Genomic DNA, 26,733 nt, shown 5'->3' with positions numbered 1-26,733 from the left:
TATTTATTTAACTAACTTTAATTTTTGTGGAGTTTTAGTCAATTTTTTACTTCAAATTACAATTTAAAAACACAAAAAATATTTTCATTTGTAGTTTAAGGTCAATTAGTATATTTATAATATTTTACCATGACTTTAGCCTGTTTTTTTTACTTTTTACTTTATTATAACATTTAAAAATACAAAAATAGTTTAATTTTTAATATTTAGTTTTATTTTAGTAGTTTATTTTAATTAATTAAGAGTAGTTTTATATTTTTATAATTACATTATATTATATTATTTTAAGGGATTTTTTCTTTCCTATACCATATATGAAACTTTATTACAAAAAATGTGCATAGTTTCTAATTTACCCGCCCTGTCCACATTTTTTCTACAGTTATTATACCAATCATTAAATACTAATTAATAGTAGCTGAATATTCCTAATTTGTCGAGCTAAAATTGAGGAACAGAATATTCTAAAAAGATTTGGCGTAAATCAGATCAAATCATATTCTTCCAGATATTCCTATTTAGGCGCGCTACAATTATGAAAGTAAATATTTTTCCAAATATTTTCCACCATTGATAGCCATTAAAAAGCTTGAAAGCTTTGAATTTAAATTTGGGTTTTCAAAATTCATTATTTGTTTGGATTGGGTGTTGTTAAAAATAATCGGGAATATGGTTTGGAGTTTATATCTCAATTTTGAGGGGTTTTGGTGAAGATTAGACTTGGTTTTGACTGAATTTCAGATTGAAACTCGAAGAAGAAGAAGAAGACATATTGCAGAAATTGTAGATAAATTATAGATTATTTGTATTCTGATTGTAGATGCTTTATTTTCTGTTTTCACAAATAAAAAATGGCTAAAACTCCTACAAATCTTCTGAAAAAAACGCAATTATGTCAAAAATCACAATTATGCTACAATTGGATGGGAATTGGGATATAACAATTCAATGTGCCTAGTTTGTAGATATTTTATAGATAAATTGTAGATTATTTGTATTCTGATTGTAGATGCTTTATTTTCTGTTTTCACAAATCAAAAACGACTAAAACTTCTACAAATCTTCTGCAAAAAAACGCAATTACGTCGAAAATGCCAATTATGCTACAATCGAATGGGAATTGGAATATTAAAATTCAATATACCCAGTTTGTAGATATTTTGTAGATAAATTGTAGATTATTTGTATTCTGATTGTAGATGCATTATTTTCTGTTTTCACAAATCAAAAACGACTAAAACTCCTACAAAATCTTCTGCAAAAAATACAATTATGTCGAAAATACCAATTAAGCTACAATTGAATGGAAATTGGGATATTAAAATTCAATGTACCCAGTTTGTAGATAAATTGTAGATTATTTGTATTCTGATTGTAGATGCTTTGTTTTCTGTTTTCACAAATCAAAAACGACTGAAACTTCTACAAATCTTCTGCAAAAAACAGTCTACAATTTTTCTACAATTGCTACAATTCTTCTTCTTCTTCTTCTTCTTCTTCTTCTTCTTCTTCTTCTTCTTCTTCTGAAATTCAGCCAAAACTAAGTCTAAATCTTCACCAAAACCCCTCAAAATTGAGATATAAACTCCAAAATATATTCCCAATTATTTACAACAACACCCAATCAAAACAAATAATGATTTTTAAAAACGCAAATTTGAATTCAAAGCTTCAAAGCTTTTTAATGGCTGTCAATGGTGGAATTGCTGCTCTCTTGTCTCTTTGAAGGTTTGTTCTTCTTCATTGAGAAAATTTGAAGCTGAAGGTAAATGTGTGTATGAACTTTGAAGATTTGACTTCAATTTTGATGAACTTTGTTGTTCTTCATTGATGAACTTCAACTGGAGTAAAACGGGGAACCAACTTTGTTGAAGGATTTTTTCAATTTTCTGTGAATTTAGAGGGAGAATTTGGTTTCAGAAGATGGAAAATAGTAAAAAGAACGTGTGTATGGGTAAAACGTGGGTGAAACTGAGGGGTTAGGAGAGAGAAACATGCAGATTCCTTTAATTAAAGAGTAAAAAATGTACAATTAATTATACCCTTAATTAATTATGGTATAGAATTGATAATTTGGTATACTAAATGTAATTAAGTCAAACCTTAAACATTAAGGGTAATAAGGTTTCCTATGTGGCATCGAAATATAAAAATTCCTTATTTTAATCTTCTTAACCCAAATTTAAACCCAACAAAACATGGACCCAACCCAATTTTCCTAAATCCAAGCCCAAATCCTTCCACCCTAAAAACCCTACATCCATGGAAAAGAAAAAGAAAAAGGGACGTGAAAGACGTAAAAAAGAGAGGAAAAAAAAAACGAAAAGCAGAGAACGCCTAGCGACGGACCCCCCCCCCCCCCACCCCCCCACCCCCACCTTCTGATCGTCGCCGCACAACCACACTCCCTCCTCTCCATCGCCTAAGCTTCAGCCCAACGACCTCCAGAAGAGAAAAATCAGTACCCCACCCTAGCTCCCAACGACATCAGCCTCCCCTCCCTTCCCAAAGACGAAGCTTTGATCTCTCTTTCTCAACTCGAAGAACGGCATCGGGCAGAAATTTTTGAAGAAAAAATTGGTTGCTATTTTCGATTTTCTTTCTTCTGTTTTCTTTTTTTCGCTTAAAACTCCACACAAAAAAATCAGTTCTATTTAGTTTCAATTGTTACTTCAAAAAATCAGAAAATACAAGAAAACATTCCATTTCTTTTCTAGATTTTTGCTCGAAATGGACTAAAGCCGAGGAGGTGTCAAAATTTGGAGTCGTCGTTCGTGTTTCCCGTGGTGGCTCGTTGTCTTTGTTTAAAGATCCTGTTGAATTCGTCCATTCTGGATTCGCTCGATTTCGCTTGACTCAGTGCTGTTAATCACTGAAATTTCCTTATTGGAGAGCTAATCTCAGGTTATTTTTAATCTCCTATGCTTTAGTTTTTTTGTGTTGATTTGTGTATTGAAGCTTTGTTTAATTCAGACTTGTTTTTGCATATCTTGTCTGCTGTTATGGTTAGTCCTTTTATGTTTCCAGTGGTTGGCTTCACTTAGTCGTCTTAAATTGATTTAATTATATCATCCTTGAGCCCTGCTGAGTTAGATTAATGAATGTTGTGATGAGGAAGTTCATTGAGCTCAATTTGCTATTTTGTCTCATGCTGTTATTTTATTTGTGTCTTCTATTTGTTAGCACGTAATATTACATGTATTTCTCTTCTTGAACGCCTTTTCTGGATATTTTATCATTTGAGATTGGTTTTGTCGGGTTTGAAATTGTTTGAATGACTATGGGGTCGTGGGGAGGGGTAGAAAGGCCGAAGCCCATTAGCAACTAATTTATTCCATGCTTTAGGTATTGGGCTCGGCCTAATAGAAATGAAAAGTTAAAAACAAAACATGAGCATGAATTGAATTGTTCTTTTATTTAGTTCTTTTTATTTTCTTTATTGATGATATTATTCGTTAGGAGCATGTTTAGGCCGACAACACCTGGGTAGGCAATATTAGGACGTTTTATTCTTTTTGAGGCGAGAGGTCGTTCCTTTAGTTAAATTTATTCCGGAATGCCCCGAAGGACTTGCTGATATATTATTCCGGGGAAGGCCCCGTGGTCTGTAATTGGAGGCCAAAGTAGAATTTGTAGTATTCTATTCTTTTATTTTTATTTTTATTTTTTATTTTCTTTTATTATGTGGGAACGATCTCGGGCCTCTTTTGTGTTTATTTTTCTATTTCTGTGCTTTCACCTCAATTTGAATATCTCAAAAGCCGACTAGATCATGTACGTAACCGTAATTTTAAGGGACTCAGGAAATGCCTAACGCCTTCTACCTAAGTCAAATGAACCCCCTTACCTAAAATCTCTGGTGCAAACTGGTTTAAGAGTCAAATGTGTTATGAAGGTAAATTGTTATTTTAAAAACGGTGACCTGGCACACCGAAACCAAATGTCAGGTGTCGACTCTGAAAAATCCTCTGAAACGCAATCTTTTGTCACTTTCAAAATTGAAAACCCTTTTGAGCTTCAAAAATCACTTTTTATATTTTAAAGGGGTTAGTGAGGTTAAAAAAGGGGTGTGACAGCTTTGGCGACTTTGCTGGGGATCGTATTTTGCAAAACGGTCGAGGTGGCCAAAATCGGCTAGATATGCAAATTTAACAAGGACAGACCTTAAAATTATGAGCAAGCTGATTGTGGATTCAAGACTCTATGGACACGGTTCAACAAGCCACTTTGCAAAATGGCCGATGTGGCCAAAAGTGGCCAGACATGCAAGATTTGGCTACGACCCCCGAAGCCATGAACTTAAGACTCGCTAGGAAGACCGGACCCTATGTGGGCTGCCTACGTATCCCGCCCCGAAAGACAAGAATCAGGTATGCGTAGTTCGGGAAGATTGGATACGAGAGAGAATTAAAAAAAATCAAATTCTCTTGTTTTAGAAACTAGGCAAAATTTTTAAAATGGATTCCAAAAGTTGTAATTAAATTAACCATGTTTTCTTAGTTATTTTGAGCCTTTATGATATCCTTTCTTTCTAACCTTGTCCACAAGCCACATTACAGTCTAAAAAAAGATCTTCCAAATAATCTTTGAGAGTACCGAGTTAGACATGCCATGAGCATATGATATTTTTGCCATGGTTAATGCCTTGTCATCTACAGAACTGAAAGAAATAAGAAGAAAAGAACAAAATGAGAGTCTTATTGGTGAAAACCCTTACGGACACCATAAGGCGACAGTTAGTTGAGAGAAAAAACAAAGTGGGAGAGGCTTGATGGTGAAAACCATTGGGGGAACCACAAGTAGAATAAGGATTGTGAATCTAATAGGACAATTGGAACATTGAAGCTAGTTTCACAGCTTGAAGGTATAACAAGAGTTGAAGATTAGATTTGCTGGACAGATCATGTCGCTCAATCCAAAATGCATGTCATGATCATTAGAATTGGTATCCATATCAGATAAGTTTCTACTTTGTTGTTTTCCAGTTAGATATCACCCCTTTCCACGGTCCCTTTATTATGTTCCTCTTGTTTTGTTTAAGTCCTTCTTTTGAGTCTGTTTGGTAAGAACAAGTGAGAAATGACTTCAAAATTTGCTACCACCTTTCGAACTGCACAAAGCGGAGTCTGTCTAACACATCAAAGCGGCATAAGTGAAGAAAGAGCAGTATGCGCACTGAGTTGGTGACAATTGACGTATTTTGGGATTCATGTGAAATGCAAAATTTTGGTACATGTCAATTCATGAGCACAATGCAACAAATTGAGGGATTTGGGCTTGAACTGATCAGAGGTGTTCTCTGTGATAAGATTTGACAGAAAAATGGTTAGCCAATAACAAGCAAGGTCTTCTAGGTTGAAATCAAAGTTATCATGGCAAGTGAAGAAGCAATCGCCCTCAAGATCAAGGCCACAAACCAACCACCATGTTTTAAACTCACAAGTTTTCTTTGTTTGAAACAGGATCAAAGACTATGTCCAAATCAAAGCTCAGAAGCTTGAATTTTTCAGTTGATGTGCCCAAATTTTGTCAGCACAAAGGCTGTTTGAGGAGGTTTTTACTTGCTAAGCATTCCCTTAGTTGAGAAGATCATTTCCTCAAGAATTTTCCCTGTTTGAGAAGACCATTAACTCCTAGGCATTTTTCCTAGTTGAGAAGAACCGTACCTCATAGGCATTCTCCCTAGTCAGAAGAGTCTTTAGTTTTTCTTAAGATTCAGGGGTCTCACATGGAAAATATGGTCAGTTTTAATTTCCTTAAGTGGTTAATCTTTAGTTTTCCTTGAGTTCAGGGGTCCCGCCCGGAGAATAGGGTCAATTTTTAGTTTTCTTAAGTTGTTAATCTTTAGCATTCCTTTAGTTCAGGGGTCCTGCCTGGAGAATAGAGTCAGTGTTTAGTTTCCTTAAGTTGTTAATCTAGTTTTTCTTGAGTTCAGAGGTCCCACCTGGAGAATAGGATCGGCTTTTAATTTTCTTAAGTTGTTAGTCTTTAGCATTCCTTAAGTTCAGGGGTCCCGCCTGGAAAATAGGGTCAGTTTTAATTCATCTTTACATTCCTTAAGTTCAGGGTGTCCCGCCTGGATAATAGGGTCAATTTAATTTTCTTAAGTTGTTATTCTTTAGTTTTTCTTAAGTTCAGGGGTCCCGTCGGTAGAATATGGTTGGTTTTCATTTTCTTAAGTTGTTAATCTTTAGTTTTCCTTGAGTTCAAGGATCCCGCCCGGAGAATAGGGTTAATTTTTAGTTTTCTTAAGCTGTTAATTTTTAGCTTTTCTTGAGTTCAGAGGTCCCACCTGGAGAATAGGGTCGTCTTAAGTCTTAATCTCTAGTTTTTCTTGAGTTCAGGGGTCCCACATGGAGAATATGGTCGATTTTTTGTTTATCAAGCCCAATTCAATCTCATAGGAGACACACTTCCTAATTTGAGTCATTCAAGTTTCACCGGAGACGCATTTACTAGTTTGGATCATTCAAGTTTCATCCCTTGGAGACACACTTCCTAGTTTGGGTCATTCAAGTTTTATTTTAGCAGACACATTTCCTAGTCAAAATTTTCTTGGTTTTACTCGCAGGAGACACAAGAAAATTTGTGGGTGTCTGCAATGATGAGAGTAAAACTAAAGACTCGATTAGGATATGTGTCTCCTTCGAGTAAAACCAAGAAAATTTTGACTAGGAAATGTGTTTGCTAAAATCCTCTAGAAAATTCATAATGATTACTAAAACCATTATGAAAGAACAAGGGACTTCCAAGTATTACTTAATTGATTTTCTGTCACAAATATAATGATTCCATCCTACTATAATCTAGGAGAATATTGAGACTTTTACCCCATTTTTTTAGAATTTAAACCGAAAGGAGGGAGGTTAAATCATGGCTATTATTTCCTTAATGAATCAATTTTCGGACATTCAGCACAAATTCAACACAATAAAACATTAAATGCAAAAGGCACTGATTCATATAACTAACTTGACGAACACATATGAAATCAACAAACAACTAAGAGAATAGGCCAACAACATATTTCAATCACAACCACGAAAGTAACATCGTAAATAACAGAGAAGAGGAGGAAAGATGAATCTGAATTGCTTTCCAATATATTTGAATCTCCGACGATTACAATTTAATGAGGATTCCGACGATTGAACTCGAAAGGAAGGTGTAAAACAACAGGTAACAAAATCGAGTAGGGATCGCGAACCAGTAACAAAACTCGAACGGCGCTGGAAAACTAGAGCTCGAACACCACCCAAACTCAAATTTCAATTAAACTCCATTTTCATGTGATAATATTCTGCAGCTTTTACTTCAACGAATTTGACAGCCACAAAGTGCTCATATTATTTTTATGTTTTGAAATTGAGGAAGATACCAAGAACAACCAGGTCAATTTTCCGGCGGCATTATCGGGGGCTATCGCCTGTATTTGAGGAAGAAATTTGTTTTTAAAATTTTCTTCTTTTGTTTATTGAGGGGTAGAGCGGTTGTTATGGTGATTGAGGAGCAGAAGATCGGCTCTCAATCGTTTTCTTTTTCGGAGTTGCTGCCCGAATTTTCTATCCAATTTCCCCCTTCTTTCTCGCTATCTATGTGTGTGTGTGTGTTTCCGACAGGTTGTGGTGAAGGAAAGAAGGGAGCAGCGATGAAATACATGGAATACAACGAGATACATTGAAATACAATGAAAAAAGACAATGGATATAATGAAATACATGGAAATACAATTCCACACCCGACTCTTCAAACCCCAATTTCCTCAATCCCACACCAACTTCAGAAACAACAATCAGCCCAGAAAAATTCCCAATAGAGAAACGATGAAAGTCAGAGATAATTCGCGATAGAAAATCAAGAACTGGGCTTGTGAAGCAGGATCCACCAAACTTTGAGATTGGATGGAAGAGAACAAAGCCTAATTTCCGGTAGCATAGAAAATCTGGCAGCCTAATTTCCGACGGAGATTGGATGAACGGATGTTTGCCTAACCTCTACGGCAGCATAGAAAATCTGAATCGACTCTGTCCAAATTGTCAAAACCATATGTCAATATATTTGACGTGGTAACATATATCTGTGCTCTGATGGAATTGGAGAAATTGGGACCGGAGAGAACGTATGTGATGTGGGTGAGAGGAATTTTGAGATTGAGCATCGTCTTTTCAGAGAATGGGGGAAGAGAATGACATGTATCAAAGTAGAGAGAGAAAGAAAATAGTGTAACTGAATAACGTATTTAGTGGCTTAGGGTTAGAAGCTAACCAAAATTAAATATTTTGCTATAAATATTAAAATGTATCTATAGAATATAATTTTTTTTAAATGGTATTTATTTAAAATAAATTGTGTTAACCTTTGCTATAGGAGGTAAAAATTCCAATATAAAATACCTATCAAAAATATAAAATAACTTTTAATTGATTTTAATAAACTATTAATATTAAAATAAAACTAAAAATTAAAATTGAAACTACTTTTGGTATTTTCGAAGATTATATTAGGATAAAAATAGGTTAAAAGTAATATATCTTTCTAAAAATACCTAATACCTTAATTAAATAGAAAAGTAAAATTATATCTTTTTTATTTTTTGTGTTTTCAATTTTATATTTTTAAAAACTAAAACTGAAGATAAAAATATCTATAAATTCTAATAAATATTAAAATACTAAGAATACTAAAAATAATGTTTAAAAATCGCGTGGATTAAAAGTTACGTGCTTACAACTGTCCTTCTTTGCTTGAAAACTCGAAGAGTATTTGAGCAAAGAATTAAGTAAGTAATGTAATTGACTCTGACCCGACACTTATTTAAAACGAAATAAAGATTGAGAAAATATTGTGATCGAGCCTTGGTATCTGAGCTGCCTACATATCCTTGGCTATAAAGGAATCAGACCACGTGTAGTTCAGAAGTGAATGAAGTAATGGAGTATTGGAGAGTATGAGAGAGTCAAGTGAGGTACCGTTCGAGACTCTGGTTCGCGGTCCTTGCCATTACACCATAAATTGAAAGCAAATATTACAACAAAAATAAAAGAAAAATACAAAATCCTATCTACTTCTTGTCTCGAATCTTCCTTGAATATCCACTTGATCCTTTAATATGAAATTGAAAATTCACCATATTCTTCCGGTGGGCATCCCGTTGACTTGGATTTGAAGAAAACTGGAAGTTGGCCCTGTTCTTCAGGCAAGCATCCTGCTGCTTGCACTTGAAATAAACTTGAACTTGGAGTAGACTTGGGCTTGTAAACCTTGTTCTTCAGGTGGCTCGTGCTACTTCTGATTTGAATTGAAAAACTGGAGGTTGCCCATATTCTCCAAGCGGGGTCATGTTGTCTCTGACTTGAATCTTGAAAACCGAAAGTTGACCCTATTCTTCAGGCGGGCTCCCGCTGCCTCTCTGATTTGAACTTGTAAACTGAAAGTTGACCCTGTTCTTTAGGCGGGCTCCTGATGCCTCTCTGACTCGAACTTGAAAATTGAAAGCTGACCCTGTTTTTGGGGGTGTTTTTCGGTTGAGAATCTTTTTTATAACTGGAAATACAAAATTTGTGTGTTATAATTGAGTTTGTTGAGTTATAGTAGGAGTTTATTGTGTTAATTGATTTACTTTTCATTTAAAAACGATGTAATTCCCTGTTTCACGCCGTGAATACAGTCGAATACAATAATCTGTCCAGCTCTAATCCCATATTTCACGCCATGAATACAGTCGAATACACTCGAATATAACAACTGATTAGCTGGACTTCCCCGATTCACGCCTATTTTTGCTATTGTATTCATGAATACAATACCTTAAATACATTTTATAACAATAGAAAACGTATCTACAATCTGTAATATAGCAAATGGTATCTATAGATAGCTAATTACCACTAAAAGATAGTGATTTATGAAAAAATTTCTTTTATATTAATTTAGAAGTAATTTGAATTTTCAGCTTTTTTTTGGCCCAATTTTGTAAAATTTTAGAGCCCAATTCAAGTCTAGGCCCAAAAATTTAACACCCCACTCCCCAGATCCGTCGAGAGAACGAACCAGCCTCTCCTCCCTCACTCTCTTAGCCGCCCAGCCTAACCCCTCTTCAACCTAGCCTCCAACACCCATCGCTACTCCCTTCTTCCCTTCACCACAACCTGCCAGAAACACACACACATAGATAGCGAGAAAGAGAGGGGAAAATTGGATAGAAAATTCGGGCAGCAACTCTAAAAAAGAAAACGATTGAGAGTCGATCTTCTGCTCCTCAGTCACCATAACAACCGCTCTACCCCTCAATAAACAAAAGAAGAAAATTTTAAAAACAAATCTCTTCCTCAAATACAAGCGATAGCCCCCGATGATGCCGACAGAAAATTGACCCGGCCCTTCCTCGTATCTTCCTCAATTTCAAAACATAAAAATAAATATGAGCACTTTGTGGCTGTCAAATTTGTTGAAGTAAAAGCTGCAGAATGATTATCACATGAAAATGGAGTTTAATTGAAATTTGAGTTTGGGTCGCTCTAGTTTTCCGGCGCCGTTCGAGTTTTGTTACTGGTTCGCGGTCCCTGCTCGTTGTTGTTACCTGTTGTTTTTCATCTTCCTTTCGAGTTCAATCTCGGAATCCTCATTAAGTTGTAATCGTCAGAGATTCAAATATATTAGAAAGCAATTCAAGTTCATCTTTCCTCTTCTCTGTTATTTATAATGTTACTTTCGTGATTGTGATTGAAATATGTTGCTGGCCTATTCTCTTAGTTGTTTGTTGATTTCATATGTGTTCGTTATATGAATCAATGCCTTTTGCATTTAATTTTTTATTGTGTTGAATTTGTGCTGAATGTCCGAAGTTGATTCACTAGGGAAATAATAGCCATGATTTAACCTCCCTCCTTTCGGTTTAAATTCTAAAAAAAGGGGTAAAGGTCTCAATATTCTCTTAGATTAGAGTAGGATGGAATCATTATATTTGTGACAAAATCAATTAAGTAATTCTTGGAAGTCCCCTGTTCTTTCATAATGGTTTTAGTAATCCATGTAATTGCACTCTTGAATTTAGAAAATATAAGAAGGTTAAATGTTCTTGGTATTTTGGTCTATGATTGGATCCGTTAAGTTTGTAAGAAGAAAAATTGAATTTCACCACATCGTGGATGTGTTAGCAAGCTGTGACATTACATTTAGTAACACAAATTTAAAAGTATGTCAAGCAAATGATAAGATCTATAGATATGTTACCAATGGCAACTTTGTTGGCAACCTTCTGTTTTCTTCGAATGGTTGGACTTTTGTTAGATGTTTATTTCACTGATTGGTTGGTCGGACACGGATTTGTTATTTCTGGAATGTTTGTTAGAGGTCGTGGGAATGGGGAAAAGACAAAAATAATTAAATTGTTTACATGCTTTAGTTCTCTTTTATTTGTTTACTTTGTTATATTATCCGCTAGTGGCATGTTTAGGCCGACCTCACCTGGGTGGGCAATCTTTAGGACTTTCGTTTGATTCGAGGTGAAAGGTCGTTAGGAATGTCTCGTAGATTCTGTATATATTTTTATTTAGGGGTATACCCCGAAGTGAATGTAAATAGAGGCCGTGGCATTATCGGTGGAGGCATAAGATAGGATAGTAAGACTTATTTTATTTTGTTTGTTTTACTTTATTAGGTGGGGACGATCTCGAGCCTCTTCTGTGTTTATTTTTCATTTTTGTGTTTTTACCTTAATTTGAATATTTTAAAAGCCAACTAGATCGAGTACGTAATCGTGACTTTCACGGGAATCGAAAATGCCTAAAACCTTCTCCCCGAGTCAAATGAACCCCCTTACCTAGAACTCTGGTGCAAATTGGTTTTTAGAGTCCAAATGAGTTTTGAAGGAAAATTTTTATTTAAAAAAAAAAAACGGTAACCTGGCACACCGAAATCAAATGTCAGGTGGCGAATCAGAAAAATCCTTCAAAACGCAATCTTTTGGTCACTCTTTCAAATTGAAAACCCTTTCGAGCTTTAAAAACCACTTTATTATTTATTTAAAGGGGGTTAGAGAGGTAAAAAAAAAGGGTGTGACAAATTCTTTTTAAAAAAATGGAACTTATCAGCGTTACAAATTTAAAATACCTTTTTAATAAAAGTGAGAAGGCATTTCCTCTTTTTATTCATTTTATTACTTCATTTGTCTCAAATTATTTGTCGTGGTTTTAAAAATAGCTGTCTCAAATTATTTGTCATTTTAGAAGTTTAAGATAAAATAAATTGTAATTTTTTTATTTTGCTTTTAATAGTAATTGTTCTTGAAAATTAAAATAATATATAAATAGAGTAAAAATTCAATAAATAGAGATTATAACTTGAGATATAAATAGGGTAAAATAGTCTAAAACCTCTCCTAATTAATTATTAATTTCTTAACAAAAGAGAAATGAATATTTTGAGGGAGTTTTTCCTTTCTTGCGGGTTGGATCGCGAACGAAGGAGTCAATTTCGAACTACTCCAGTTCGGCCGAAGTAGATAGTGGTCGCCGGCGGTGGTGAGTTTGCTCTTTCGGCGGCGAAATTCAAGTTGTAAGTTATTTCTTTGTCAATTGCGATCTCTGCCCTTTGCTCTTGATGCACTTTTCCCGTGTTTTGTTGTCGTAATGTACCATATATATTGGATTACAATGCTTTAGTTCTGCTCTCACCGCACAAAATAGCCTGAGCTTCAATTTCTAATTTTATGTGCGATTTTCATGAGAACATCCATTCTTACAATTGCTTCGATTTTGAGGTTTACAATGACTTTTGTGAGTATAGTTGTAATCAATTTCGAAAATTGTTGACAAGAGGGGTTGCTCTGATGGTAAGCAACCTCCACTTCCAACCAAGAGGTTGTGAGTTCGAGTCTCCCCCAGAGCAATGTGAGAAGTTCATGGAGGGAAGGATGCCGAGGGTCTATTTGGAAACAACCTCTCTACCCCAGGGTAGGGGTAAGATCTGCGTACACACTACCCTCCCCAGACCCCACTAAGTGGGATTATACTGGGTTGTTGTTGTTGTCAGTTTGTTATATAATGTTCACGAGCTCAGTGGGCTTATATACATGATTGTAATAGGGTTTATACAATGAAATTGTTCCTTTTGCTTTATTTTTCTTATTTCCTGTTTATTACTCTTTCAGTTCCATTTCCAGCCAGTTACAATAATTTTCGGTCAGTGCAAAGTAAAGCAGGCCACAATATAAAAGAATGTGAATGTAATAATTGATCAACTTTTAACTAAATTTTTTTGCCATCATTACCTGCTAACCAGATCTGAGACCCGGTTCCAAAGAGTGTAATAACTGATCAATTTCATCTAGGCCCGTTCATTAAAATTCCTCCAGGATCTAAGCATTTGAAATCAATTAAGTTGTAATATCCCTTAAATTTAATTCAGTCCATCCACACTGGCCATCAGTAAGGTTAGTATAATTATTTTTATCAGGATTGATTTATTAGAGAACTTGACAACTAATATCTCCAACTACTTGTATTGTTTCTGTTTTCTGATTATAAGTTGTTAGACATGAGATTGTAGTTGATGAATTGGAGCTTGCTGATTTCATTTTCTTGTATAGATTAATGTGGGAGGAATAATATCTTTGGATTTTTGCCTGATATACCAAATCACTATATACCATTAAAACTGCATCATTTGATTGTGGGAGAAGTCTTCTGAATCTTCTCCTGCAATTCGAAGGAATGTCAAAAATTAGAGACAGAACGGAAGATTTTAAAGATGCTGCACGTCGTTCAGCATTGTCTTTGGGATATGATGAGGTACATTTGACTTATTCAGTTCATTGCTTTTCTCTTTTCTTAGTCCGAAAGAATTATGTTGCGTATTATGAATTGTCTTGAAGAATCTTCATGCTTATCTGATCCCTACTGTCCTTTGCCTCTGGTGTAGGCTCTGGTCGTGCATATAGCTTCATAACCTCCTTATGAATCAATTGTTATGCTGTCCGTGGATCAGAGTCTCTGTTTTTATATTTAATCTGACAAATGAATTTGCAACTTTTCTCTTGTTTGCATGCGAGCTAGTATTCCATATAAATTGAACTTCAACAGTATATCCACGTTGGAAGAAAAAAAGAACATAAAATTTGCCGTGTGTTATTTTTTAGCCTGTGGCATGCTCCATCAGGTCTTAGCTTATATATCATCTGAGTTTAGATCTTTGCTGACAGTCCAAAACAGCTGCGTTATTAGCATCTTTTATCATGCATAAACCTCGGCAAAGGTCAGGATTCACTAGAGCTGCGGTTAAAACGGTATGTTGTTTACACCTAATGCTTATCTTCTTTTCTTATGTTGCTTGTGCTTGGATTATTCATTGATAAGTAAATCAGTGCAAAAACTTTTTTAAAAAAATTCTCATTTGTCAGCTGGAGAGCATTGGGGCTCTGGAGCAATTTTTGATGAAACACAAAAAGGATTATGTTGATTTGCACCGTACAACAGAACAAGAGAGGGATAGCATTGAGCATGAAGTAAGAGTACATACTTGATGTCTGTGTCTTCCCTTCTTTTTTTGTTCTCTCTGTTATTTCAAAACATGACAGTTAGTTATATATTCTACTTGCTGCGATGTTGGACTCCTGAATATATTTATTCTTGTTGTGTGATGCTTCATTATAAAATATATACTGATGAGAACAAACATTTATTTCGGTTTGCAAATAGGATAAGGCCATATCATAAGTTTGTCCAATTGCAGGCATTATGAGAAAGTGTGTTAAAGATGAAAATAATAATGGAACTAATAATGTGATTGTTATAATAGTATGTATCTCTAGGTTTACAGGCTTCAGGGTGAAAGTGGAGTTAGGATTATCCGTTACATGTTTACATGTTTGAGATAATCATACAGTTTATCCGTTAATCAGCGGTGATTTGCTCCCTTTTAATTTAATAACATATCAATCATTCTTCAATTCCAAACTAGTTTGAATAGCAATAGGAATGTCTTAATCTAGTTTGCTGTATCCGGACCCATTTTATCTAATACTTGTACATAATGTGTCTTCTAAGGCAAATTAGGAGTTATCTATAGTTAATTATTCTCTAACTCTCACACGTATCCCGACCCTGTCCAAATATAAGTCTTGGAACAACGAGCCTTAATCGTAATCAGCTGGTATCGCCTGTATGGATCGTTTCCTTTCATTATGTTATATTTTTACCACATGATTCTAGTCTACCACATACCTTTTAGAACTTTCAACTTTCATAGTATCGCTTCTATGGACTGGTGCTTTCGGAGGTTTATGTAGGCATGGTCAAATCATCTCGGATGACATTCTCTTATTTTATCCTTCTGTGTATGCTACTTGCATCCCGACGTGGTAATTGATGATCTTGTCCAATTTTGTGTGATGCACATTCATCTTAATTTATGCATATTTACGACAGTCTTCTTGGGGACATGTTAGCATTTGAGACTCAACATTTACTTCCATATAATATTTCTGGTCTAAGAATCATTCTAGAGAATTAGCCTTTCACTTTGTTAAATATCATCTAGTACATAAATCTCTTGTAGCACTCTTCTATTTCGACCACCTAAACTACTTTTATGTGGTACATGTTTATCTCTCATGCCATTCTTTTGGAAAACTCAGTCTATATATCTAAATTGTCTGCATTTAGGCACCACTATCTCTTCCAATCTCACTTTACATTCGATCTTCTTATAGGCGCTAATCTTGCAGTACATAGTTTTTCTAAAAATATTTAGAATTAAATCAATTGGTGTAAAAGCCATAATAATCTTATGAAAAGAGACCATACTTTACTTCGTTTTGAGTACAAATCTAGTAAAAAAAGTAAATATAGCAAAATACCTCTCCAAAAAAGATTTATCTTATCTTTGGTTTGAGTGGCATGGACGACTAGGGGTAGTAGTGGGTGGGTAGAGAGTTGTAAACCTCAATTCGCAATTCATGGAATTAGAATTCCAAACTACTCCTCCTGGACCTTAAGTAATTGTTGAGTAGCTTACCGGACTACTAAGTGCTTTCGGGTTGGCCCACATTTATGATGTGAAAAACCAGGCTTGTGATGGAATGAGTTGGTCGTGACACACGTTGAACATTTTTCTAAAGTTTGATCTTGTATGTTGTAACGAACTTGTTAGCTTTCTTATATTGCTTAAATTTTTTGTAATATCCTACAAACAATATTAAGTTCAGTGCAGTCAGTAATATAAAATCTTGAGCCGAGGGTCTCTCGGAAACAGTACACTCTACCCTCCCCAGACCTCACTTGTGGTATTTTTACTGGGTTGTTGTTGTTGTTGTTGTTGTTGTTGTTGTTGCAGTAAGTAATATAAAATCTTGAAAAATAACGAAGAGAATTGAAGGATGAAGCCAGTGGAAATTGAATTGGTCTCACAGTACTTCTAATTCCAAGTTAGACCATAAACTATGACCTACAGAATTGACACTATTGCAATGAAGATCGCTGTTCTTTGATTTCCTATCTTTCTTATATAGTCAACTTCTGATGAAAACTACATCTTTATTTACAAGGTAAATTTTTGTCTGCTTTTCCTGCTTTGTCAAGTTTGATGTTTTGATTAGTTTTTGAGTCTCGAGAAAGTGCTCCTTGTCACCTTTGTGTTTAATGCTCCTTCTGCAGCTTTGTGTGTGATTGCAAAAGTGCAAATGCACTTAGTTGAGACTATGAAATTTGAATTGGAAAAAAAGAAAAAGAATTAGAAGGATTTTTACTAACACAACTTCTGCAGGTTACTGTTTTTGTAAAATCATGCAAAGAGCAAATAGATGTTCTCAAGAATAGTATAAATGAGGAAAATGCACATTCAAAGGGATGGCTTGGATTCAAGGGTGACAATCTGAATGCTGATACTATAGCACACAAGCATGGAGTGGTATGGTCGCTACATACAATATAGTCATCAAATATCCTTATAACTGCTGGTTATGATTGCTTTATGAAGCATCTTCTCCCCATTTTCTGCTGGTATTAGGAAATTATGAAGTAACTTCATGGATACTCTTTGAATTAAAGAAACTATTGGATGGCATGTGATGTTAGGGTTTTTTTTATTTTTTTTTATTTTTTTTATTTTAAAATTGATGTCTTTGATGTGAGAAGGAGAGCCTTGGCGTAGTTGGTAAAGTTGCTTCCATGTGACTAGGAAGTCATGGGTCGAGCCGTGGGAACAACCTCTTGCAGAAATGCAGGGTAAGGTTGCGTACAATAGACCCTTGTGGTCCGGCCCTTCTCCGGATCCCGCGCATAGCGGGAGCTTAGTGTACCGGGCTGTCCTTTTTCTGTGTCTTTGATGTGACTTTTCTAAAACTCTTGCATCTGTGTGCTTATTTTAGATTATTTGAGTTAAAGATTTATTTTCATTTTGCTATTTGGAAAGTTGATGTATGTTGTGATTGTTCTGCAATTGGCACAATGGTATCATAGTTGCCATTTCACAATACTTTCTCCTCAACTCTCTGCAGGTGTTTCGTACTTTCTATAAATAGCCTGTTTAATGTTGAGAAATTATTGAAGTGACCTCTGATGTTGGGGGAACTACTTCAGTTGGTTGTCTTTAGTGTGATTCCACTGGGAGAGTATCCACCGTCCTATCTTAAATTTGTGGATCTCTACTATCTGAGATTGTTCTCCACGAAATTTTTCGTCATGGAAAGGGATGTTTTATGTGCTGTCTGCGATCTGCACAACAATATCACTGAGATAGTGTAATTAAACTCGCTAGATTGTGCTGATTATTAACTTACCTTTTGACACTGAAAATATACTTTTTCAACCTATGCTACAGTATGTATTCAGTTAAAACAGTTCTAAAACTGTTTCTACTTTCCTGTACCCGTTTTCCAGTGCCACCACTTGCTGCCCACTAAGAATGAAGTGGGAGATGTTTTCTAAGCAGATCTTTTAGAGAATATATAATAGAGTGCTGAGGAATTTGAAAGTAGTCTTGATGCATATTCCTATAATCTTTGTTTGCTTTTTTGCTGTAGGTTTTAATTTTAAGTGAAAAGCTTCACTCTGTCACGTCACAGTTTGACCAGTTGCGGGCAATACGCTTTCAAGATGCTATTAACCGAGTAACACCAAGAAGGAAACGGAAGAACTCTACCAAATCAAATGCTGCAGAGACCTCTGTGTCTAGTAGTTTGGACCCCGACATGAAAAGGGACTCAGAGATCAGGGACTCTGATATTTCACAAGCAGCACCTGTTAGAGTCCAAGAACAACTTTTGGACGATGAAACGCGTGCCCTCCAGGTAAGTGGGAAGTTTGCTGCTAGAGGATTTAGTTCCGGCAAACAAGCAACATGTGAAGGCTAAAATCACAATGTACTTTCCCGTACTCTTACCTTACTCACATGATGCAGGTAGAGCTGAACAGTCTCCTGGATTCTGTTCAAGAAATAGAAACAAAGATGGTGGAAATGTCTGCGTTGAACCATCTTATGTCAACTCATGTTTTGCAACAGGCCCAACAGATAGAGCTATTATATGAGCAGGTTAGCAATACTGTAGCTTTTTTAGTTTCCAGTTGGATAGAACTTCTAACTTGTTAACATAACAAGAAAGTCATTTTCTCTCTTTTGTTTAAATAATTCTGACAATCTCTTCATTTTCTATATTAACTTTCCCATGTGTAACCATTTACTTGTAGAACTAACAAATATCACGATCTACGGATCTTTCATTGTTCTATAAGTTTGTGTGAACTTATGGTTTTTCGTTTCAGGCAGTTGAAGCAACCAAGAATGTGGAACTTGGTAACAAAGAACTGTCGCAAGCCATTCAACGGAACAGCAGTAGCAGAACTTTTCTTTTGCTCTTTCTATTTGTGCTTACATTTTCAATCCTCTTCCTTGATTGGTATAATTAACCATAGGATAGAACTTCTCTTTTGCTCTTTCTATTTGTACTTACATTTGCAATCCTATTCGTAGATTGACATACTTAATCATAGGAGAAACTTTTCTTTTGCTCTTTTCTATTTGTGTTACATTTTCAATCCCCTCTTCCTTAATCTGTATTATAATTATTGACAGGGTATAAAGCGTATATTGTCATCTTTCATACTTTCTGCTTAAAGACATTTTGCTTTATGTATGTATTGCCATTATAATTACTTTCTCATGCCAGCAATATTGAACTTTGTCTCAAGGGTATTGGATGATGTAGGGTCATTCTGCTTTCGCTGACAATATCAGGTCAGTCTGCTTGTAGTATGTTGGCCTTCTTGCTTCAAAAATTACTAATTAGGCTGTCAATAATGAAGGCTGTTCTATACTGTTTTATAAAAATGCTGAATGGAAATAAAGCAACACAAATTTGGTGTATACATTTACAATTTAAACACTAAATAAGATCAATAAGTTTTTAACCGAGGAAGAAAAGTGATCAAAAGGGGGTGGACAAGCATTGAAGTTGATATGTAACTGCATACCATGAAGGTGATGGACTCTATGGCCGGTGTGATTACCAGTCAAATTCTAGCAGGAAGTAGAGCAGGAAAAATGAAGAAAAAAAGGAAGAAGGAATTGTACAGGATCGTAGTATAGACCTGGGGTAACCCATCAACTAATATCATACTTTTCATTTCTTCTTTGGAAAGAAAATAAAAAAGTAAAAGAGAAAGGAAGGGGAAAATATGCATGGTAAAGAAAGAAGAAAAAGTGTTTGGCGACCACTAAAACAATATGATTGTAAATATGCAAACCGAAAGACAAGTAGACCCCTTTAGTTATGAAGGATAATTGCTATTTTTAAATGCTTAGAAAGGCAAATTCAATCTCGATTGTTGCCTTGTTGGTGGAATACAATGATGGTGTTTCCCTTCCAAAACATAAGGGGAAGACAACATGAAAAGCAGGAAATGAAGAAGAAAATAAAAGAAAAGAAAGACCAATGAAATGTTGCGGGATAAATTCAATTTTTCTTATAATTGAGAAACTTGAGAGTCAGTTGTGTATGGCACAAGGTTAGAATTCTAGCTCTTTCATAGTGGTATCTCACTGATGGCTCGCCCCCCCCCCCCCCGGAATTCTAAATTCGATGAGTACTGGGTCATTTCTCTACTTAGATATTAATATTTTGTATGTGGGAAAATTCGAAATCATAAGATATGTCTAACTCACATATGATGTGTTGCGCTCTCATCGTTATAGGCTTGCAAAATACAAATCCAAGACTCCAAATATTAGGTGGGTAAGAGTAATTCTCATTTAGCTGTAGTGCTTTCTTTCTACTAGTGCCCAAAATCTGTTTGTTTTGCCGGATGTATGTCTCTATAAACTAAATGCCCAACTCCGTGCAAATAATTTTGAAACATTGGAGAAAGGATGTATGCTTTTCCTCACTATCTGCAAGAGAAGCTCCATCCTGGAGTCTAAAATGCTCTATAGAACACAACAAGACCTACCTTGGTGCCTCACACAATGTCCTCAATCCTGTGAGTTGGAATGTCAATAGCTCTCTGAACAACAATTTTTTAACTTACTGACCAAGAAGGAAACGCACCATCCATTCCATATTAATCTGGTTTAAACTTCAAACCATAAACCTCCGTACGTATAAGATGAGCCTTGATGAAAGCAACAAAGAAGAGATTAGGACAAAATTACACATCCTCAAAAAACAAGAATCAAAACCACAGGCCTCATCAACATAATGAATTCCAGACGTAATTCTACAAAATGCAAAAAAAGTTTGCAGGAGTGCTGAATTGAACAAGTCAGAAAACAAAAATTTACAGTTCCCCTTTCCATCAAAATCCTCCACCAACCAGCCATAACAAAATGCTTGCTGCTGTAATCCTCCAATGGGAAATAAAGAAACTCGCTGAATTGGATGTGCTTAGTTGAACTATAAATCTGCAAGTACCCACTGAGGGATCAACTGTAGTAATCAAGCCCAACCCACCAAAGTCGCAACTATCGACCCTTTGATCATGTTGTTGATAATAGCTATTAAAAGCATAAGAAATATTTCCAGGCCAGCTGAGGTTAAAACAAGAAGCTCCAGGTGACAGAGCACTGCAGTCAGCAGAAGAACATGCCTCCAAAGCCCGTGTAGTTGCATTGGACAAGTTTTGGTTGTTATTCACAAGACACCATTTGGACGAAAGGTACTGGACATTTTGGGCATTTACCAGTTTTCTTGAGCCTTGCCCCAGATCAAGTTGGTACTTGGCCTGGCCATCAAATGTAAACACACCCCAGTATCTTTCAAAATTTCCAGTGGCGATGCTTCTATTATCTTCATCCAAAAGGCTAAGGATATAGGTCTCGATTGGTGGTTCTTTAGGCCTTAATGGTGTTCCTGATCTGCTACGAACATGTTCCAGGAATTTTTTCATGAATACCTGAGCATTGGATGAGGTAGCACTGGCAGCTCCATCCGTTGGCCAACCAATCTGCCCAATGACTATATCCATCTTATCAGAGCCAGCAGAGGATAAAGCTGAAACAAGGGTATCATAACTCAAGTCAAAGCTGTTCTTGTAGGTTCTGCGACTGTCCTTACGAGGGCGAGCAGTTTCTTTGAAGAGAGCAAAATCGAGGGAAATGTTCTTGTTATTATGATAACTTAGGAAGGGTGAAATGTTAACAAAGAAAGGAGATTGATGCTTAGTAAGAAATTTGAGGAGTTCAGACATTGTTCTATTTACATCTGCTCTGAAATGTCCCTTTGATGGTAGACCAGATTCTGACTGGAAGGCATCAAAACTGCACGGAACTACTAGCTTCACCCTGCCAGCCAGCTTAGCTTTGGTCAATGCTGTTTGGATATTCTCAGCTGCTCCAACAACAAAAGGAAAGAACTGGTCACCATAAACGTGATTGAACGGTTCATCCCCAATGGCGATATACCTTACAAAATGAAGTGTGTAAACATATAAAGTGAAGTGTTCAACAGAAATATCCTCATTCAATTTTTCAAAGGAAATTATGGCAACAGATATGGAATGCTATTTGAAAAGAAAAAAAAACAGTTACAGTTTCTTCCTCAAGGACAAAAAACCAACATTACACAATGTCAAAAGATTGAATTCTAGTCTTATTTGCAACGAAAGGACCCTTTTATTTGTCAGCCCCTTGCTTCTGAGGTTGGGTTATATGTACTTCAATAGGCCACATGACCAATCAAGTCATCACTCCCTTCTTCAGGGTTTGCTTTCTTACGATGATTTATCGATTGCAATAAAAATTATAAACAAGATTTTGCAAACATTATTTTATGTAGTAGGTAAAATCAACGAAACCCCTACGTTTGCCAGCATGCCAACAAGCACGGGGTAAGTCAACTGAATGACCAAAGCAGCAATTGCTTCCAATTGTGGGCTTCACTACCAATTATCACCAGCCTCTACACAGAACAAGCATCAACCAGATTAACGTCATCTAACTTCATGAGCACATAACTCACAGTTTGGGGCTTGAAGCATTTTCCTCTGTCGAGGGAGCTTATGAACACTACTAAAAAGCTAATTCTCTCTTCCACCTATTAAACTTGTGTGGCAATGAGATTTAGCAAAACTCCTCCAGCATTAGCTAAATCTCTAATTGAGTGAATTGTCTTCACCACAAATGGTTGCACAGAAGTCAGCAGAATGCCTATTGGTACTGGTAGAGCTTGATAATCTTTAGCTTCTACTAGTTGAAGCTTGAAATTTTTTGGAGGTTTCATTAGTCTAGGATTCTGGTGATTCCCATATTTGACATGCTCTTGAATTAAGTTTCTCACAACAAGATTGCTAACATTTAGGGGTCGTTTGGTTCGAAGACAAGTTCTACCGGGATTATAATACAGGGATTAGCAATACACAAATTAGTAATATGGGATAATTTCTTTTTTGGGTGTTTGGTTCATTGCATTAAAAAGTAATGAGTTTACAATTATACCTTTGGATGCTTGACCTTCATAGGCTTCTAGGAAAAAGACAAAGGTAGCTTTGTTCTTTTAGTGTTTTATCCATGTACATGTTTTACATGGATAAGCATTCTATTAATTTATTTGCCATATAAAAGTTATACATGGATAAGTATATAAAATAATACACCAATTGGTGTATTGAATTATACCAGGAGTCGTTGTACATGATTCAAAATACAAATCAAACATTGGATAAAGCAATACCAAATTATATACCATGATTATTTCATGTATTCCATCAAATCAAAAGAAGTCCTTAGTACTTTGTGAAGGATTGACAAGCCATAAGACGAAAAGGAGATTGGGAAAGAAGTTGTATGCAAAAAGTAAAGAAGCAAGTATTTTTGTACGTGTTGGTATCGCAAGTCTAAGGAGCAAATTTATGAAGGTGAAAATCATATGGCAACAGCGAAATAATAGCTCAGTCAATTACGACATTCTGGTGGACAAACTCTTGACTGCACTAGTAAAAATCATTAAGAATTAAGACACACCATGACATAGGCATATTACGGAAAGAGATCATACCAGATCACATGCATGAACAAATAACAGCAATCGAGAAAATGAACAGAACAGAAAATGGAATCAAAGGCAAAAGAAGGGATGTCTCTAACAACTATTTGCTTATGTCTAGACCACTAAATGGCATCCTGCATAACATAAAACTTTTTGCCTTTCGGCAGCCATTAAGATCTCTCCTTATTTATGACAAAGTTAACTTATAAGTCCTCTCAAGATTAGAAAACATAGATGATCGTATTGACATTGCAGTTAAAGAAAGCATTTCAAGATACCTAGCCACAAGTGATTCTCCCCCCACCCCAACCCCAAGGTCCCCGCCAGAAAAAATAACAAGTTCTAGAAAAGGAAAAGAGACAAATGAAGAAACACTAAAGCTTTATGGATTCTATACCCATGCGGAAAGAGATCTTTGCCATCTACAATGTGGAAATTTACAGAAAGAAAATGCAATGGCAATTTCCAACCTTCTTTATTCACAGAAAAGGTCCATGTTTCTCTAAAGCCAGTACATTATGACAAATTGACAACATACTTTTAGATTTATCCACCTAAATAATAAGGCGACATATAATGATGCTTTGCTATTTGTTAGTGTAACAGTCCAGCCCGCTAGCACTAAGGTTTGCCCCGCCTAACCGGGATTTGCCTAAACTCAATTGAACTCTGACCCACTATCGACAAAGCAGACACATGAGTGGCTCTGATACCATTTGTAACAATCTAGCCCACTAGTGATATTGTCTGCTCTAGGCCTAGGCCCTCACAGGTTTAAAACGCGTCACTAGGGTCTAAGACTTGTTAACTTATATACCCAGCATCCCTCTTATGTTTTATCGATACGCGACTCTGTCTAAAGTCTGACTCTGAGGTGTTATAGTTAGTAAGCATCATTTTGACTGTACAAAGTTAATAACATAGCTGCAACATCGGTTGGACATTTGGACATACTGTATTAGTGTTTTGGTGGAACGTGGCTGAGTCTTGAAGCAACCTGCTCAAGTGTAATAAACTTACTATTGAAGTGGGAATTTTATGTGATAGAATCAGCTTAAGTGCCCTTCATCAAGCTCATGTGTTCTTTTTCCTATTTTGTCTAATGCAAAATGATTGATTGATGCCAGTAAAGGCAAAACTTCTTGCCTCAAAGAATTCCACCTAATTTACTTAAGTTCACGTGTCATCTCTCGAAGGCATAGAGAGATAACATTCAATAGAAGGACCAGAAAAGTATGAAAGAATCAAACACTTGTTGCAACTATCCAGAAACTTGGGCACGAAAGAACATATTTACCAAATTCTCACCTCAACTCACAGTCAGATACTAGAAACGGCATTTAAGGATGAAATGAGAAACTAAAGTAGCAGGAACCAGGAAGAGCAACTAATTACTTGTAAAAGCATTAAGACTCCCTCCAATGCAATATATACGATACTCTTTCCGTATGAATAAATCCCAAAATCTTTGACCCTACTCCATTAAATAATATTGCTCTTTAGAATTTTCACAACTTTCAGATATTTGAATTCATTAACGGTAAACAAAGAACTTAAATTCATTCAACTATTCCAATTGTGAACTTAGATTTTTTTTTTCTCTTATCAAACTAATTTTTCAACTACTATTTTAAACTGTCTTTACACTACCACTAACATAGTACACAGGTCAAATAACATACTATTAAACTAAGTATCAATAAAACATCTTCATATATATAAAATTTAAAAGAAAATAAAGTGCGTAATGAGATTGTACTCTATTCGGAGTCCATCAGAAAAGTAGCGGGCGAGATTGTCATGGACCCAACTCTGAGCAACCTTGAAAGAGGAATTCAAGCTGCGAAGCATGGAATTGGGAACGCCCACAGTGACATCAATGTTTGAACCAGAGAGTGACTCCAGAACATCCGGGTTGGTGTCGAAGAGCTTTACTTTGGTTATACCGTTGGACTTAAGGAGCTCCACCACTTTGGATGGAGGCAAAGGGTGTGAAGCTGCCGTGCCCCAGTTCACCCCAATGGCTTCAATTCTAGGACTAACTGAGCTTGAAATGGCTAAGAAGAGAATCAGAATCCATGGAAGGTTTTCAGAAGCCATCGTAGAGAAGCGAGAAGGTGCTGCAGTGGCGCAGCTAGAACAACAGTGTGACACTATGGAGTCAGTGGCAGCCTTTTTTCTGTAATCTGTTTGAATAAAACGATAAGTGGAAATAAATTTCCTCAATTTTGAATTCTATTGAGAATTTTGGTCGGGGCTCGGCATAAATGGGCATCCCTCGTGGTTAGTCAATATATTGGTGCAAACACATCTAATTATGGATGTTTACATACACGCATTTATTATACGGACTAGTAAATTTATCCGCACACAGCGATTTATAATGCATAGTAAATTTTTAGAAGGATTAGTAAAGAGTGTAATGAATTTATGTACTACAGTATATCTCTTTTTATGAAAAAGAGATTACTTAGGTGTATAAATACATACTTTTAGATTAATTCATAATTTTGGTTTAGTTAAAATATATACTTCAATATAAATTATAATATATCATATGTTACAACGAAAGCTTATTTAAGCTTTGTTTAATTAAGGAAGATTAAATAAAATTTAATAAAATAATATTAAAACCAAAAATTAAAATTAATATTACATAACTTTCATCTTAAAACTTATACGAAAAGAATCTTAAATAATAATTAGTTATATACCGAGAAGATGAAAGTTTATTTAAATGAAACTTTGAGAAGAATTTTTTTCCAGAAATTTGAGAAGATGAAATACAAACTTTTCAATTATTGATAAGACATCGTTAGGAAGACCACCTCTTGCCCTTAGCAACACAAAAATTTAGAACTTGCACGATGAAATCTTTTTCTTTGAAATATTAAAATAAGCAACAAAAGATAGATTGCATATTTGTAAATAATTTTAAAACTTACAATGAGGCATAGACTTAAATGCTCTACTTTTTAAAACATCTCAAAACCTTCTTTCTGCAAAAATAAAAAATTACCTTACATTTTAAACCTTTCCCTTTGTATAAATTCTATATTGGTTATATACATACACAACTATTATTGTTACACGATTATCGTTTTTATTGAGTTCATCATGTGACACCTTTTGTAACTCCGACATATCAATATAATATCTATTTTTTCTTGCCAAATGCATATACTTTAATGATTGATATTTACTTACACCTTGATGCATATAAACTTTTCTGTTAGTTTCCTTACCGTGTTATTATTTAT

General features: G+C 35.5%; 2 protein-coding genes across 6 annotated transcripts; one reads left to right on the top strand and one right to left on the bottom strand.

Annotated features, from left to right (window-relative positions):
- The first annotated feature begins 2,276 nt into the window (after nt 1–2,276).
- On the top strand, nt 2,277–19,098 carry LOC107793450 (syntaxin-81). Of its 5 annotated transcripts, XM_075222893.1 has the most exons (10): nt 2,329–2,580; nt 2,718–2,904; nt 12,409–12,555; nt 13,589–13,790; nt 14,201–14,284; nt 14,399–14,503; nt 16,762–16,905; nt 18,020–18,286; nt 18,397–18,528; nt 18,759–19,098. In XM_075222893.1, the coding sequence occupies exons 4-10, from the start codon at nt 13,713–13,715 to the stop codon at nt 18,900–18,902; spliced, it is 954 nt and encodes a 317-aa protein (XP_075078994.1). In that variant the 5' UTR covers nt 2,329–2,580; nt 2,718–2,904; nt 12,409–12,555; nt 13,589–13,712; the 3' UTR covers nt 18,903–19,098. The 5 variants fall into 5 exon arrangements, with proteins under 5 accessions (XP_075078993.1, XP_075078995.1, XP_075078994.1 ...); XM_075222892.1 differs by lacking the exon at nt 12,409–12,555 and having other exon boundaries at nt 2,277–2,904; XM_075222894.1 differs by lacking the exon at nt 12,409–12,555 and having other exon boundaries at nt 2,307–2,904; nt 13,711–13,790.
- A 1,530-nt stretch (nt 19,099–20,628) lies between these two features.
- LOC107793451 (glucan endo-1,3-beta-glucosidase 9) lies at nt 20,629–25,738 on the bottom strand. Its single transcript, XM_016615813.2, has 2 exons — nt 25,233–25,738; nt 20,629–21,891 (listed from the first exon to the last, which is right to left on the bottom strand). The coding sequence occupies exons 1-2, from the start codon at nt 25,571–25,573 to the stop codon at nt 20,787–20,789; spliced, it is 1,446 nt and encodes a 481-aa protein (XP_016471299.2). The 5' UTR covers nt 25,574–25,738; the 3' UTR covers nt 20,629–20,786.
- Between the last annotated feature and the right edge of the window lie 995 nt (nt 25,739–26,733).

Source organism: Nicotiana tabacum, chromosome 10 (assembly GCF_000715075.1).
Source record: "Nicotiana tabacum cultivar K326 chromosome 10, ASM71507v2, whole genome shotgun sequence".
Classification (NCBI taxonomy): Eukaryota; Viridiplantae; Streptophyta; class Magnoliopsida; order Solanales; family Solanaceae; genus Nicotiana; species Nicotiana tabacum.
Note: the sequence above shows the minus strand (reverse complement) of the source record. Positions and strands in the feature narration are given on the sequence as shown.

Bases quoted from the DNA above. Each gene is read 5' to 3' on its own strand.
- LOC107793450 (XM_075222892.1), top strand. From the start codon at position 13,713: ATGTCAAAAATTAGAGACAGAACGGAAGATTTTAAAGATGCTGCACGT. The intron at 14,504-16,761 runs GTAAGAGTACAT...CAACTTCTGCAG, and splicing joins GGGATAGCATTGAGCATGAA to GTTACTGTTTTTGTAAAATC. The intron at 16,906-18,019 runs GTATGGTCGCTA...TTTTTGCTGTAG, and splicing joins TAGCACACAAGCATGGAGTG to GTTTTAATTTTAAGTGAAAA.
- LOC107793451 (XM_016615813.2), bottom strand. From the start codon at position 25,573: ATGGCTTCTGAAAACCTTCCATGGATTCTGATTCTCTTCTTAGCCATT. The intron at 21,892-25,232 runs GTACAATCTCAT...TCATTTTGTAAG, and splicing joins TCTGATGGACTCCGAATAGA to GTATATCGCCATTGGGGATG.